The sequence below is a fragment of the Ostrinia nubilalis genome, chromosome 17, assembly GCF_963855985.1.
Source record: "Ostrinia nubilalis chromosome 17, ilOstNubi1.1, whole genome shotgun sequence".
Classification (NCBI taxonomy): Eukaryota; Metazoa; Arthropoda; class Insecta; order Lepidoptera; family Crambidae; genus Ostrinia; species Ostrinia nubilalis.
In genome coordinates, this window is record NC_087104.1 from 7,660,687 (window position 1) to 7,678,386 (window position 17,700).

The 17,700-nt window shown below is 38.2% G+C and overlaps 1 protein-coding gene across 1 annotated transcript; it reads right to left on the reverse strand.

The window, feature by feature from the left end:
* Positions 1-127: 127 nt before the first annotated feature.
* On the reverse strand, positions 128-15,801 carry LOC135079974 (uncharacterized). The gene is made up of 9 exons (XM_063974622.1): positions 14,994-15,801; positions 14,262-14,500; positions 12,414-12,547; positions 9,622-9,720; positions 8,375-8,497; positions 6,596-6,764; positions 5,495-5,713; positions 4,535-4,745; positions 128-2,682 (listed from the first exon to the last, which is right to left on the reverse strand). The coding sequence occupies exons 1-9, from the start codon at positions 15,565-15,567 to the stop codon at positions 2,009-2,011; spliced, it is 2,442 nt and encodes an 813-aa protein (XP_063830692.1). The 5' UTR covers positions 15,568-15,801; the 3' UTR covers positions 128-2,008.
* Between the last annotated feature and the right edge of the window lie 1,899 nt (positions 15,802-17,700).

A 17,700-nucleotide genomic window follows, 5' to 3' on the forward strand; every position in this document is an offset into this window, starting at 1 on the left:
TACTGTTTGATTTGATATCCTACACTTTATAAGCTGTTTTGCTCATTCTTGCTGTCTCAAATTCTATGGAACTTGTTTCCGTGAGATAAAGTAAAGACATTATTACATAATTGAAATAAAAAATCAATAATATTCAAGATAATCTTTATATAACAAACAATACATTATGTAAAAATAAGGAAACTGATTCAACTTTGTTCCTGTGATGAAATGCAGATCCAATGTTCATGCTTAAAATATTGTAGATTTTACGCTCAAAGACCGAAAACGCTCGTTGAACGAGAAAACTGCTCACAACGCTTTGATAATACTGTAAAACAACTATGCGAAATTAGTGTTGTAGCTGTCTATAATTATGACGATGTGTCCTTTTTCATAAGCGGATATAACACGAATTTCGCGATGTGTACGTTTTACAATACAATGACCTCAACGCGTTGTGAGCTGTTTTTTTTTATCAAAATAAACGTTTACGTTATTTGAGCGTAACATAATTAAATTTAATTACATTTTACACTACAAAACAAATATTTACAACATTTAAATCTAGCACAAAACATAACGTCAACTAGCGATGTCTATAGATATGAAATTTCAGCCTGCTGCAGCTTAAAATTGGCACGCCAACATTATTTACGATAAGCTATTAATATTAGTACGTATTTCGATTTCGTTTCTATTTATGGAAGTTTTATCAAGGCATCATTTACTATACAATAGGGATGTAACAAACGGATTACGAACGAATAATATACAGGGTTATTTGACTATTTGTAAAACACCAGTAACTTATCAGGACTAGATAGCTAACATCATAAGCACCAACATTTATTACATTATTGCTTATGAAGTTATGAAGCTCTGCGAGGTTTCTGGTGTTTTACAAAATGTCAAATACATTCGTCAAAAATTTGCATCGTTCCTTGCGAATATAAATTCCAATGTGCGAGCGAATATTCCCGAATTAAAATACCTAATTGTTACATCCCTACTGTACATTTTACGGAGATACAAATATATGAGGTCGGTTCTCTTTATAAACAAACTTAACTATCAATCTATAACTACAACACTATCCTAATTGCTCATAAATATCTCACTTTAGGCACGCGGTAAGGTCATAAAATGTGTTCAGTCTCACATGAGACAATCAAGATGGATTTTAGACTCGAAGTACAATTTCAAAGATTGAGGCATTGATGCTCCAAATCGTCTACTTCACCTGGACCACCTAGATTTGATCACCCAGGTGATTAAAGTGGACTATCCATGGGTGATCAAAGGTCACTAAAGTGTCGCTGGGAGTCCGCTTTGATCACCTGTGTGATCAAATCCAGGTGATCAAAGTGGAATAGACCTCAAGATCCGGTTTATATTTCGATTATTTTCCAGTTCGTGCTTGGTTGAATTTTAATATCTGGACCAAGAACAGTAACAACCAACTATATGAGTGTCATTCATAATGTATACCTACCAGAATGGCAGTCGTTTAATTATTTTTAATAACATCAAGTGTACTTAAATTACATATTTGAAGATTTCTAAGGCACCTTTATAAATTATGAATATTACACCCACAAATACCTACATTCCAAATCAAACTTGCCGTTTGTATAAATATTGAAATTCAACCAAACACGGTTTATCAAGGCCTGAATTTGAATCGTTTTAGTTCAATTTGTAAGAAATATGAGGATTTTTTCCGTCATATTTCAGCCTAGTAAGTACTCTTGTCCCTTAATATGTGACTAAACACATTGTATAGATGTGTATAATGCTTCCAATAGAAATAACCATATATTATTGCTTTCGATTAACAAGGTATATTTCTGCGCATTTTGGCAATATTGCTTTAATTATAATTTTATGTACTTGTGAGTAAAAATATAGATTTTATGGTATTCACTAACTACTACTAGTAAAAAGTAGCTATAACTGCCTCTAGCCTTAATCCTATACGAAATATAGAAAAGTCTATCACGTGACAAAAATCTATAATAAGAAAACGTTAAAGCTGCGTGATCGTGTAAGAACTATGCCTTTGCCTTTTGACCGGGCTGGGGTTCAGCTGTATGACACTAGAGGTCGTGGCGGTTTTGTCGTCAGGGTTGATTACCGTGACGGGCGACGTCAGAGGAGACCCGGGTGGGCCTTTGGGCGTCCCTTTCTTCATGTACCCCACGACGGAGTTGAGGAATGTGGGAGGAAGCGCAATCGGAGTCAATTTCCCTTCCCCGTGAGCTATGTACGTCTGCAACATTTTCTTGGAAGGCGATTTGGGGTCATTGACCGTGAGTACGACTAGAGATCCGGACTCGATATTGGAAGGCACGGCAGTGGAGTTCAATAAGACGGGGCCGGGCGACGGTGTTTTTGAGGAGTTTGGGACCACTCGAGAGATGGTCGCCATGTCTACGGCCGGCTCCGCAGGTGGCTCCGGGGTTTCGTTCGAGTTCAATAACGTGATCGTTGCGAACGGCGTCTTTGGGGTTTGTTGTTTGCTAGTGCTGCCCCGCTTGGCCTGCAACTTGGCCGCGGCGGCCAACTTCTTCTGTTTCTTTTTCTCTTCCCTCGCCTCTTTCGCTCGCTCGATGATATCATCAGCGGTGAGCGCCTCGCTGTTTCGTTTTCTCAGTAACATGGAAGGCCGGCAAGAGTTCTCCAAAGCTTTCACTCCTCTACCTGTAATACATAAAAGTATGGATGAATAAAAATATAAATAGAGGATTAAATACTTCGACTAATCGTCATCACTAAAATTAATTATTTCAGTCTTCAGTTTTTTTTTTCATTAATTAACGGCGCGCTCGCTTTACTATTGAATGCAAACTCGCAGAAGACGGTGCAACAAAAAGTCCAAATGAGAGTAATGAGACAGCGGATATCAGTTTGTGGGTGCAATGACGTCATGCAGACGTAGAGATGTGTACGTTTATTGATAACAATATGTAGGTTAGGGTGGAGCGAAAATTTTTTTTTCAGATATCTGTAATGTAATAGTCAAAATTTTGTGCCTTTAGTGCTTAAATGAAGTCATGCAAAATATTAATCAATTCGGTTTAGAGTAACTGCCTCCGCATCGACACTGAATTTATAAAAAAAGTTGGTTTTAGACCTCACTTAGGCGCCACATATCTGTGCAATATTTAAATAAAAATACTATTTTTTTATCACAAATCGTTTACTGATATGCTATATTTTCAATGTAAAATACACAAAAAAGCCAGGCTTTGGGTTTATAATTTTAATAAGGGCGTGAGAGAGCGCGAGAAGAGAATTTTTCTGGCCCTTTTCACGACTCGCGTCTTTGTCAGATAGTCTACTGGAAAAGCTCTGGAAACATGTGAGAAACTGCCTATCTATAAATTTGAACAAATTGAAGGACAAATGTGTACAGAAATGGCCAATTATCTGAGTACTGATCAGCAGAACTTGCATAAAATTGCTTCGGCGGTAATTAGGCGTATTCTCACAAAATCTCGCAATAATTTCTCCTGGTGAATTATAACATGCCCGTTAGATCACACGAGCGTACCGAATACTACGTTTGTATTGTAGAAACTTAAAATCCAATAGAAATTTTGATACCTCTGGCTACTATTGTGGTTAAAGTCTATGCTTCTTCCTGGTTTTTGATTAAGACAAAACCATCATGCAAAGATGGCACCCGTCATCTGTTTAAAATTATTATGGCCTCGAGAGGCCTGCCAGATACCCTATGAAAGATAAAGAACTAGTTACCCGGAGAAAAAGCTATCACGAGTATCCTGATAGCAGTCTTCTTACGATGTCAGAGAGCTGGCCGCTCGTCGCATACTAAAGTCACACAGTACGAGTCACCCTTCAATACCTAGAATTTTTTAAGTACTAGTGATACACTTTAATGCTATTTTATATATTTATTTAATTTACTTAACCAAACAGCCGCTTTTGAGATATTTATTTGACTAAGAAATTCAGCACATTGTCAAATCTGGTGGTGAGAGCAAACCTTTGTTTTAAGGCTTCTCTACCTCACTCAAGCTGTTGAGAGACCTGTGAAGATTACGATCAAAGATTCTATTTCTAACTGCATCCAGAAAGTCACTAAAAAGGTGCAATAAAAGTCAAGTTGGAATCGCGAAACGTGATGCCTAAATTTTGATCAAAAAAGGATTTTCAAGCATAATAATTAAAGTAATTTATCTAATTCTTGTATGTATTTCTTGTTATATTGCCTTAGTAAATATCTAATCTATAAATTATCTGTCATTTAATACCTTCTTACTAATAAATAGAGCGCAATATTTCTCCTTAGATGACTTTCAACTTTAAATAAAATTTTAAAATTTTGAAGTCACTGCGGAGGCAGAAGATATTCATTAAATGAGATAAAAAATTACAGTTATTTATACTTTCATATAAGGCACAAATCCCCCCCTATTAGAACTTCGAAACTAAAAAAAAATTTTTTCCCATACAACCGTGCTCCACCCTAATGTAGGTTTCAAGTGGAGTATGTATTTGAAATAGAACATAAACTACAGTGACTTACTCTGCCGCAAGTTGACCTCCTTGGCGAGGGCGGTGCGCTCACGCTCGGCCTTCCTCTGGCGAGCGATATGTTCACGTTCGCGCTCGGCGCTCGCGGCGGCCTCGGCACGTTCGGCCGCGAATTCGTCCTGTAACCGCGACGGGTCCCACGTGGTGCCCGAACGGAGAGCTTTGTCTAGTTGCGCGCCGTTCACCTTTTCTTCTTTTTTAAACTGAAATGAGGTTTAATTTCGAGTTAAATATTTCTTTTTTGCTGAACAAGGCAGATATGTATTTGAAAGCATTCGCAAATGATGTTCAGTGAGATTGCAGTCTATGGCGGTATTGGCGGTACATACCTGCAACCCAATATTATTATTACCCGACTGCGTTATAAATGCATATTCACTCTCGCCTTGAGGAGTCCGACTTGTCGGCACCCCTGGTCCAACGGAGTTACTCCGAAAAACTTTATCCGATGCTTCTAATGTTGCCATCTCTTTCACGCAAAGCGAGATGACAGAATGACAGATAGTCTTGAAACTACGTTGATAGCGTTTCAGATTCATGCAGGCGCCCTCGTATTAACGAGGATATTTTGTGTTTACCGTCTGTCTCTTTCGAACAAGCATACCTTTATCTTAAGGTCCCTCCTATTCCGTCCAGGGAACAGCGGCGCCATAAGCGAGAAGTCAGTTCCGATCGCCGCTAGAGCTCGGTAGAACCGCACCGTCTCGGCCGCACTCCAGTCCGCGGTGCGGTTATACTTGCCTCCACTGACCCAATGAGGTTACAACGAAAACGTTATCCGATGCGTCGAATGTTGCCATCCCTCTCACGCAAAGTGAGATGTCAGCATGAGTGACAGTGACAGCTATAGACCCGAAACTACTTTGACAGCGTTTCAGAGTAACTATGAAGGTGCCCTCGTATTAACGAGGATATTTTGTGTTTACCGTCTGTCTCTTTCGAACAAGCTTACCTTTATCTTGAGATCCCTCCTATTCCGTCCAGGGAACAGCGGCGCCATGAGCGAGAAGTCTGTGCCAATGGCCGCTAGAGCCCGGTAGAACCGCACCGTCTCGGCCGCGCTCCATTCCGCGGTGCGAGCGGTGCGGTTGTATTTTCCGCCGCCACTGGCCCAAGCCCCTTCTCGGACCACAGAGGACACTTTGCGCTTGCTGTTTGTCGGTTTTATCACCTGGAATAAAAGTTGTGCTATAGGTAAGTATAATTGTTATAGCATATCGATCAAGGAGATATACAATGAAAATAAAAATGAAAATTGTGTAACAAATTCTATAGTGCTCACTCGCTCATCCATGCCAGATTAGCCCACCGCTGTGGGTCGCCGCGTGTAAGAATGTTTATAACACCTACACGGGGAGTAAAAGAGGCCTGTGTATCAAAATAGTGGGAGAGTGGAATAAAATTATTGTAAATGTCAATGACTATTATTGTCATCCTTTGCATGATACTGCTAAAGCTAAGTGGAAAGGATACACGCAAAAACTTTCTATACACAATACATTTTAAATAAATTTAATTCCATTCGGATTTGAAAGTCACTAAATATTTTGCTAGACAGCTATATTTTAGTTACAAAATAGCACTTATTACAACTGTATTAGTTACCAAAGTGGCAAAGTAGCTCGGCGTCGGGCGCGGGGTCGTCGTCCGCTTCGGCCGCCGCGCGCTCCGCTTCGTCCTTCTTGTTAGCCTCTAGCTTCGATCTCGACATTTTGATGCCCTGTATGAATTCGTTTCTACTCACCAAGCTCTTCTCGTCAAGCACGATCTCCCCGTTAAGGCCCAGCTTGATCTGCGGCACGGGCGCGGCGTCGGTCGCGGGGTCGTCGTCCGCTTCGTCTTTCTTGTTAGCCTCTTTCGCTTCAATCTCGATATTTTGATACCCTGTATGAATTCGTTTCTACTCACCAAGCTCTTCTCGTCAAGCACGATCTCTCTGTTAGGGCCGAGCTTGACCTGCGGCACGGGCGCGGGGTCGTCGTCCGCTTCGTCCTTCATAATAGCTTCTTTTGCTTGACATTTTAATACTCTCTGAAAATAAGTTTCCACTCACCAAGCTCTTCTCGTCAAGCACGATCTCTCCATTAGGGCCCAGCTTGATCTGCGGCACGGGCGCGGCGTCGGGCGCGGGGTCGTCGGGGTCGTCGTCCGCTTCGGCCGCCGCGCGCTCCGCTTCGTCTTTCTTGTTAGCCTCTTTCGCTTTGATCTCGTCTTGGTCTGGGCTGTGAAATGGTTTGTGTTAAGGTACAATCCTACTTTGTCAAAATTAATTGGGAAGGTCACTGTTGACCGTAATATCTCAGACTTGGCCATAAACAAAATACAGTGTGAGTCACGTTAAAGTGTACATATGAAAATAGATGAAACTAGACCTATTTTTATTGACAAAAAAGAGGTCAATTTTTTTTTAAAATTTTATAGAATTTTTTTTCTTCCGATTACTTATTGCAAAGAAAACGTAATAACTTTTAAACTAAGAGGTATATCCTGATAAAATAAAAACAATAATAATGCTAAATGCATTAAACGGGTCTTTAAGGAAATGTATGTAGGTACAACAATGCAATGTAAGCAATGTAAGCAATGTAAAAAATGTTAGTTGTTAAATAAACTTTTATTTATTTATTTTATTTATTTTTTAAATAACAGGCGGTACCAAAAAAAATACATAAAATACTCAGAAAATGCCAAAAAATAATAAAAAATTATACTTTTTGAAAAAAATCTGCTTTTAAATTCGTATTTTTTTGTGGTGGTTTTTATTACTTTGTATTATTCTCTATCGTATTACCTTTGTAAAACAAAAAATCGCATGTCTCTAACCCTATCACAACATTTGCTATCGTTTGAACAAAGGCCTGCCACCACATTATTCTCCGCTACAGGTAGAGACAATTTTAATTTTAACTAAAATGTTTATTTTTCTTCGAAATCTTTTGTTAGCAAATGTTGTGATAGGGATAGAGACATGCGATTTTTGATTTTACGAAGGTAATACGATAGAGAATAATACAAAGTAATAAAAACCACCTGTTATATGGGCTTTTTTTTTGGAGAAATTTATCAAATAACCAAAAAAATACGAATTTAAAAGCAGATTTTTTTAAAAAGTATATTTTTTTATTATTTGTTGGCATTTTCTGAGTATTTTATGTATTTTTTTAGTATCGCCTGTTATTTAGCATTATTACTGTTTTTATTTTATCAGGACATACCTCTTAGTTTAAAAGTTATTACGTTTTCATTGCAATAAGTAATCGGAAGAAAAAAAATTCTGTAAAAAAAAAAAATTGACCTCTTTTTTGTCGATAAAAATAGGTCTAGTTTCATCTATTTTCATATGTACACTTTAACGTGGCTCACACTGTATAAAGAATGAGATAAAAATGGCAGCCAAGTTCAATATTGTCCTTACTTCGAACTCCTATTAATATACCTATAATTTCGTTGTGGGTCCAATGACAGTGTAACTTACCAACTTGGCCTTCACTGATCTTTATTGGAGGTCAAGCTCTAAACCCTGGCTACACAGAAATTGCAGCAGTGGGAACGAGAGATGGATAAAGTAAGTGCACAGTTACGAAGGATTGACTTGGTTACTTTTTGTTTACATTGTATTATTGTTTTGTTTTAAAGAACTACCTACTTAATCATTTGTATCTAATAGCTCGCACACTCACTGCGGGCGCCTGTCGTACAGTCGCGACAGCAATATAATTACGCGCGAGCGATAAGGATGGGTAGCTTGAGGTCATTGGACAAAATTCTACGTGCTTGCAGACCAGGCTTTAGATCTACATTAATTTATAAGATACGTAAAATGAGTACTTACACGATAGGGTTACTGGTGGGATTGTAGAAGATGAGATCGTACATAGTGAGCGTGTCCCGCTGGATAGTCTCTCTGCGCCGACGCATCGCCGCCATCCGTCGACTCATTTCTTGGCGACGAGTTCTACAAATTATGAAGTAGGTAGATAAATAACATGTGATATTTAGAGAAACGGTATAAAAACGTATGTTATATTTTGAATTACTGAGTTAGTTTTGCAAATAATCTATACTAATATTATAAACCTGAAGAGTTTGTTTGTTTACTTGAACGCGCTAATCTCCGAACTACTGGTCCGATTTCAAAAATTCTTTCAGTGTTAGATAGCCCATTTATCGAGGAAGGCTATAGGCTACACAACATCACGCTACGATCAATAGGAGCAGAGCAATAATGAAAAATGTTGCGAAAACGGGTTTTCACGCGTACGAAGTCGCGGGCACAGCTAGTAGAAAATACACAGTAACAGTCTATAGCATAATTATTATAGTAACATTATCATTGAGTTTAAAAACTAATTCGTCAGATTATCGAGGAAGGCTATAGGCTACACAACATCACGCTACGATCAATAGGAGCAGAGCAATAATGAAAAATGTTGCGAAAACGGGTTTTCACGCGTACGAAGTCGCGGGCACAGCTAGTAGAAAATACACAGTAACAGTCTATAGCATAATTATTATAGTAACATTATCATTGAGTTTAAAAACTAATTCGTCAGATTAATTATCAGAAGATTCTTTTTCTTCTTTATTATGTCGTCTTTTGTTTATAATAAGTCTAATTAAATTAAAACAGTAAAGAGGGCTTTGACTTTGTAAATAAAAACTGTGAGCCATCACGCTCGAAGACTTTGCTCTGAATTTCATAAGTAACGGTAAACTTTTTCAACGCCGTTATGGCTGAGATTTCAGATAAGTGTTGGTTTTAATTGTGAAAGATAATTTATATGATAAGGGTACAGGTTTCCATGATACATAAACTATAAATCAATTTACATACGCTTTTGAAACAAGTAAATAAAATCTCTCAAATACGGGGGTGGCTTTTTTTTGGTTGGACATCTTGGTTCAAACGAAAAAGCCAAATCAACAAGTTTTATATATAATTATGTATTCAAATTCAATATTCAAATGTAACTAGGCTTAGTTTTATTTAATAAATTTATTCTTATTCTTATAACTTTTATAAATGACCTTCCACCATATAAATGTTTGCTGCAGTGGTGCATAAGTTACATAACTCACTTGTGGTGTTTCTCCTTCGTGGGCGAAGCCGTCAGCGCCGGCTGTGTTAACTGGCTGGCACTTGAGCAAATAGAGTCGGTCCTTATCCGGTTTACCTCCCTGAGAAACAATTATTACGATTTCAAAGTTACTAAACGGGAGAGATTGTCACGTACCTAATAGATATTATCGCGAAAAAGAGAAAAAGATCAGATTCGTAGGAACTTTAAAACAAAATTAAATAGTTTCATTATGTTATTTTGACGATTTCAATCAACTTGATGGAATAGCTGTATGAAAATATAGATTTTTAGATCGCTATTCTCTAAATACGGTTGCATAGCTTATCACAGTTATGTTAACAGTTTTTGCTCATAGAAATATGAATCTGACTTTTCTATCGCAAAGTTACACGTTACAAACGAACGATACAGTTGAAACTGCCTACAAAAGAGTATTACTCTTAAAAGAAAACGACAACAATGTAAAATGATGATATTAGTCTTTCAACAAATCAAATCAGAAATAACCCAATAACCTCTTTACATAGATCAATTCTAGCTGTCTCATCAATATTAATTCAAGAAGCATTTTGTTGCAATGCAAAAATAAATGATTGAGTATTATCGATTTCTTCATTATTTAAACAGTTTATAATATGATTTAATAGGTTTATAGTTTGAGACGCCGTTGTCGCCATAACAAAGACGAATTTCAAAGTATTTAGTTAGTGATTAGAATAATTGCGAGGCAAATTAGGTAATTACTTTTTCAATGAGGATCATTTCGATTTTTAGCTGTGAATGCAGAGCTAAGAAATCCTTAATATACAGTCCAAAAATTTTTGTTCTACGACAAAAATTGACGAAGTTATGGCCAAATTACTAAAAAAGTTCACTGACCGCCCGGCGCAGGGACGATGACGTCACTATATCCGATCCGAACGCTGCCGGCGTACTGCGTGGATAGAAAATATTTTTTTCTAGCCAAACTATCAGTTTTAGAGAAAAACTTGTAATGACATTTATTCATCAGAATAACGTAAGCTATCGATAGGTAATTTTTATAAATAGAAATTGTGAAAAATAACGCAAAAAATCCATACGCTCATACGATTCAATGGAACGCAGAGACGCGATTGGGGTCTCCGCGGTGGTATATTTGGCGATTTATTCAAATAAAGTGTTCATAAGTGTTGTCAGAGTCATATCTTCTTCCAAGTAAAATATAAAAATGTATAAGTATTAATTTATTTACTTCTAACAATAAGGTATAGCTGAGGCAGATACACTCTGCCTAGGCTACAAGACATTGCTACTCGTATGAAGACCATTTCGATGTACACGCAATACCTACCTGTTATTTAGTTTTTCTGAGTTAAACCTACGTACCTACCTATCTATTCGCCGTTCCCATGGGCGGGCCAGCTGCTGCAGGAAAGGACAGCTGCTCCCTCCTGGAAATCTATTTAATCTTAGCCTAGAAGCTGGGTATGACTCCCCCGCCCCCCTCCTCTCCCCAAGTCATAAGCTGGGCATGACTTCCCCCTCGGCCAGAAGTTGGGTATAATTTACCCCTCCCCCCCCCAGGCCCAAAACTGGGTATGACTTGACCCCTCCCCCTCCCCCCAGGCCAGAAGCTGGGTAAGGCTTGCCCCTCCCCCCAGGCCATAAGCATAAGCTGGATATGACTCCTCTTCGGCCAGAAGCTGGGTATGACTTACCCCCCGCCCCAGGCCAGAAACTGGGTATGACTTGCCTCTCCCCTCTCCCACCAAGGCCAGAAGCTGGGTAAGGCTTGCCCCTCCCCCCAGGCTATAAGCTGGGTATGACTTATCCCCCCCCCCCCCCCCCCCCCTCCAGGCCAGAAACTGGTTATTAGCATCATATTATGTATTATTTTGTTCAATACAAACAATCATTAAGTTACACTCACCCCAACCGCGTCTCCGCATTGCATCGAATCCTATGAAAATGTGGTTTTTGGACATAGCGATACTTATTTTTCACAATTTTTATTTTTAAAAATTACTGGTCGATAGGTTACTTTATTTCGATGAATAAATGTTATTAAAAGTTTTTTTCTAAAACTGATAGTTTAGCTGGAAAGAAATATTTTCCATCCCAATAGTACGCCGGCTGCGCTCGATTCGGATATAGTGACGTCACGCAACCTGCGTACGTTGACTTTTAGCGGCAAAAACGGCCTATGTTTATTACTTAATATCTTCGTAAGTAATGGTCCGATTTGGATAATTCAAAAAGATATATCTTTCTTATGTCTTAAAGATTAACGTAGATACTAGTTTAATTGAATTTTCTACAACAGTACTGATCCTCATTAGTGTAGTCACATTAGACTGCTTATTACATTTTTGTCTGTAAACTATGACACCGATTCAAACTAGCTATCTTTCCTAGTTTCATAATACAAAACAAAGCTCAAAACAATTTCAACAATAGATTCGAGTTTTGATTAGTTGAATTTTAATAACAGGAGCGCTCACAGAATCTTTAGCCGAGATTTAATAGAGCTTTGAGTGTAATATGAACCTAATGTCGTATTAAGATAATGGCAAAGGTCTACACTACATCTTTCGGCTTGTGTTCATTACTCGAGAACTTTCTGCCCCAATCTATCAGCTCTATGAGATTGTGATGAGACGTAATGTGGGTCTCCCACAAGGTGGACCGACGATCTGTTGAAGGTCGCGGGAAGTACCTAGATGCAAGCAGCGACCGGTCGTTGTAGAAATAATTGGCCGAGGTCTTTGTGGACATTATTCGGCTGCAACGAATAAAGGTTAAACAGACCTGTTTACTGTCGGCATTGTGGTTTGTGTACTATGTGAGGTGTGAGAGTCGTGTCTTTGCCGTCCCGGCGCTGGCGTGGTCGCTCCTCCCAGCAACGCCCGCCGGCTCTCATCCTCAGACTCGCTGGCACTGCCCTGGCAAAACAAAAGAATGTGTTAAAAATACTGTTTAACCTATTTTCTGGTTTAAATAAAGAATAAACTATATTGAAACCGGAATGAGTAGGTATTGTATGTAATGCGTTTTAAAATAAATAAATAAATAAATAAAAAGCTTTTATTTCCACAAGTTTACAATTTTATAAATTAAGTTAGAAGCATTTGTCTTCACTCTTGTGGCACCCCTGTATGGGCAAAAGCCTCCTCCATTCCGCTCCATTTCTTCCTGTCCTGGGCTAGGTCGAGCCAATTTTCTCCCGCTACTCTCATTATATCATCAGCCCACCTTTCTTTGGGTCTCCCAACATTCCTCTTCCCCTTCGGTCCCTTCCATTCTGTTGATGTTATAGTCCATCTTCTATCTTTGTACCTTGCTAGGTGTCCAGCCCACTGCCATTTTAGTTTTAAAGCTTTTTGGAGGGCATCTGTTAGTTTTGTTTGTTGTCTAATTTTTTTTTAAAATACGAATCATAAATTGCAACTGATCACAATATTTTTAAACCCTAAAATCAAACTAAGTATTTTATTTACGAGGGTGGTCTGAAAAGTTTCCGACCTAACATAGATACAAGATTTTTTTTCTTAAAATTTATTTTTATTTTTCTACATAGTCTCCTTGTAACTCTACACACTTCTCCCAGCGATGCTCCATTGCGCCTAAACTGCGCCAACAGAGCATTGAAAATGTTCATTCGAACACGTCGTTGGTCTGACGTTAGCAAATGCGGCACCCAACGCGCGGACAGCTTTCTCATGCCTAAATATTGATTTAATATGTGACAAACACGTTCTTTGGACATTTTCATTGCCTCTGCTATCTCTCTCACTTTAATTCGGCGGTCGTCTAACACCATTTGGTGAACTTTAGCGATGTTATCGTCAGTAGTTACAGTTTTTGGACGTCCCGAACGTTCATCATCTCCCAAGCTCTTACGGCCACGTTTAAATTCGGCTGCCCAAAATTTTACTGTGGTAAATGACGGTGAAGAGTCCCCGTACACAGAATCTAACTCATCTTTGATTTGCGTAGGGGTATTCCCTTTCAAAAACAAATATTTTATGACAGCTCGATACTCGATTTTTTCCATTTTCACAAAAATACTCACATCGACTCACTCAAACGACTTTCAAATAAAAACCGCGCGTCAAAAATGGCTGAAACTTTGAAGTGTTGCTGTCAAAAGATGCACAATTACATTCCCTGACTTTAATTGATGTGTGTTGCCATCTTCACGTTGAGGTCGGAAACTTTTCAGACCACCCTCGTATATGACAAACATTCTATACTTTAGTGAATGTGGTGTGTTGTAATGGTTCCTTTGTTAATGTTTAATCAGTTTAGCTTCAGTGTACAAACTCATAGCCTTGCCATCTGTACAAATAGTTATGAGGATTGAGCTTAAGATCTACTAGCAATAGGCTATGAAAATAATGTCTGCATGAATAAATAATTTTTAAGTCTGTTTTTGGGACTTCATTTTACCCATTGTACATCTGTTTTTTTCTGTAGCATTGTACACGCTGTGTATGCACTAGGCGTTTATAAAATAAGATAGAAGAAGAGCTAGTGACAATTCACATGGAATATGTTATAACCCTCAACATGTATGTAATGTTGCTAAATCAATTTTTTCATATTGCTTTATGATGGATGTATAGTTACAAATACATTTGATAAGTTGTATAATACCTGAATACTATTCCTTCTGAGAGGTGCAAGTCTTGGCACAGGACGTAATTTCGGTCTCACTTTGCTGGGCGATGGCAGAGGGACAATAGGGTCAAACAGCACTTCTGCGTTTTCCGATATAATTTCATTCTTCAATAAATCAATAGGTTTGGGCACACTACGGGCTGGCTGCAGTGGAACAATGCCATCCATAACAGCCTCCTCTGTAATACTTTCAGGCACACTTGGCACACTGTAATCTGCAATTAAAGAGCAAGAAATTAAGTTTAACACCTTTATTTGTCACTGTTAAAATATCCACCATAACATGAAATAATCAATGGGTATGTGGTGTACAGAGAAAAGAGAGAATTAAATCCATATCTAGACTTTAGTTAAAAAACTCATAAAACTCATTTATTTTTGCAAATAGGCTTTTAAAAAGCACTTTTACATGTCCCAATATTAACCCTACCACTGCTTCGGGACAATTAATGGGCAAGTGCTGAGAAGAAGCAGCGCAAGAAACTGCCAGCCAGCATCAATATATCAGGAAGTAGGCCTGAAGGAAGGAGTTGCTTGTGATCACCATTTTTTGTGTGTAGAGGATATGGGAATAGGTTTGTTAGTCCTTTAATACAGATTGCTATGTCAAAGACTAGAATAGAAGACAGCTATGTTGCAGAATATTTAAATAATATCAGTATTAATTCAGCATAGAAGTAATTGTACCAAAAGTATAAAATTACTTACCATCTGGAACATCACTTTTATTACCAGCTTCAGCAGTATCTTTCTCATGCAGAATTCTAGCTTCATTCTCATTTACCTCACAAACTTTGACTGTTACTTCTAGATTGGGCTTCTCAACTTGTGGTGTCTTGGGCTTAGGTGTTCTTATCGTTGATCTGAGAAGTGCGGCTATTGGAGAGGCTGTTCTGATCGGGCTGTCTGTTCTTGGAGGGGGCGAGGCAAATATTGATCTGTGGATGCTGGATGGAGCAGCTGTTATAACTGACACCTTCTCAGCTGTTTTTGGAGTTCTTGTAATAACTTTAGGCGTCTCCGAATTCGGTTTTGCAGGCGACGATACTTTACTTTGCAAGTTCGGGGTACTGTGCAGTGGCAAGAGAGGTGGGGTGGGTCTCAATACCTTTTCGCCACCCTCTTTAGCAGCCAACGACCTAGGCGTCCTAGGACTCTTCACAGCTTTCTGAGTATCATCTATCAACTGTGCAGGTTTGGTTTTAGCAGCATTGTCAGCATTGTTCTTGCGTCTCGGCGGCAACGACGTAACAGCTTTTATACGAGCCCTTCTTGTAGACATTTTTGTAAATATATAAACGTGTTACTTATAAAATACTTAAGACCTACTTATCACACATTTTTGTACACTGATTACTAGTTATTTTTAACATACAATTAAAATAATGTACAACACGAAATTAACTTTAAGTTTTGGAGTTTTTCAAAAATACTAAGGAATTATAAACAAATACGATTAAAATCAGCAATATTGCCAAAATAGCCCTGAGGAACGAGCAAAGGGTTTAAAATAACTAAAAAATACGAGGACATCCCAACGCATTGACAATTCTGATGACAGTTTTTTGACACATGGGGAACAGATGACAGGAAATATCAGTGTTGCTAGTATGCAATTCTAAAATTTTCCGGCTTTGTATCGAGTCATATTGGCCTATTGTGCTTATAAAATTCTATTGGAAATGGCATACGGTACGGACATTACATTTATGGTCTAAAGAAGAATATTTAAGCAGAATGAGCATAACCACAGAATAATGCATAACTGTAAAATGAGTAATTTGTGACTTTAAATACATATTAATATAGAGGTAGACTCAACCTGACTTGACTCGACATCCAACTGACCTGCGACCTACTGCCTCCTTCCCGCCTGGACATGTAACAAAAAGTCACAATTCGCGTTCAATTAAATATCGCGTTTTTAATGATGGTTCACGCACTGGACTTTCCCGGTTAGATTAAGGTCAGGCTATTTTATACAAAGGTTTTTCAATTGAAATGTGTACACATCCGGCATCCCGTATCATAGGCATCCGGTAATCAGAAGAACGGATGTCAATCAACTGAGATACTGTTTAAAATGGTTAGAGCGCTTTTTATAATTAATTTTCATGAAAATACACTCAACATCAAATAAACCGGACCTTCCGCGACGCGAACTTTAAAGATTTTCTTCTGACACAATCATGGTAACTACCCCAACAATATTGGTGCTATTTGAAAGCCCAATAAATATCCTTAAAGAAAAATACATTTCATTTCTAAATAAGTAAATGATTAACATATACCTACCATAAATGTGACTTGAAAATAGACCTCACTTTGGGCTCACCTCTGGGATCAATTAGACCAATTTTTGTAAACCAAATAAAGATCTCACGTGTCCTGTTTAATAGATGGATAGCGATTAATCCCAACTTAACAGTTTTATAGTCATAAAAAATGGCTATAGCGTAACTACCTATTTTTTGAAGAAGTGACTCTGGATCCTTGTAAAGACACATTTTTGGGGTAAAAACCTTTCCTTTAATGAAATTAAGTTTAGAACTAAATTCAAATTCAAATTCAAATTCTTTATTGCTCCAATGTTGGTATATAAAAGTTCTTACATATAGACATAGACCCAAAACATGGACCCTGCTAGGGTATTGCAACATGAGATTAAATCTAATAAGTTTCTAACTAGGCTTTCAAATGGTACCAATGTTGGTGGGAAGTGGGGATGCATACGTTTGATAAGTGCTTGTCGCGGGAGGTGCGATTTATTTGATGCCGAGTGTAGATGAAAGAAAGTTGGATTCTGTTTTTTTAAAACAAGTAGACCAATGATGTATAATTTAGAATATTATAAAAATTGAATATAGAGCCTATGATAGAGCCAACTTTCATAAATATTACTTACTAGCTTTTGCTCGCGGCTTCACACGCGTGAAATTTCGTTTGTCACAGATCGTCATAAAATGTTATTCTGGGTTATAAAGAATAATACTGTAAAGTTTCATCAAAATCCGTTAAGTAGTTTTTGCGTGAAAGAGTAACAAACATCCAAACATTCGCATTTATAATATTAGTAGGATTTACTTACTTTATCTTAAAATGTACGTTTTTACAAGTTTTAGATCAATCAAATATTGTTGAATAGCATTAGATTGTGACTAATGATATCACCTGCCCCTACTAGGCCATACACATCGCGATAACAGGTGAAGCCAGATATTCGCGAATCGTTGGTTTCAACTAAATGACGTCCAATGCTGGACAAATGCCTACCTCAAGGATATCTAACGACCGGTCCTGCGCCGCCCTAATCGCATTCGAGGCTTTTCTGTAAAGACTACGGCCTACGCTACGACGCCTGAATTTGGGATGTGTGTGGCCTACGGGATAGAGGAAGATAACAAAAACAACTAGG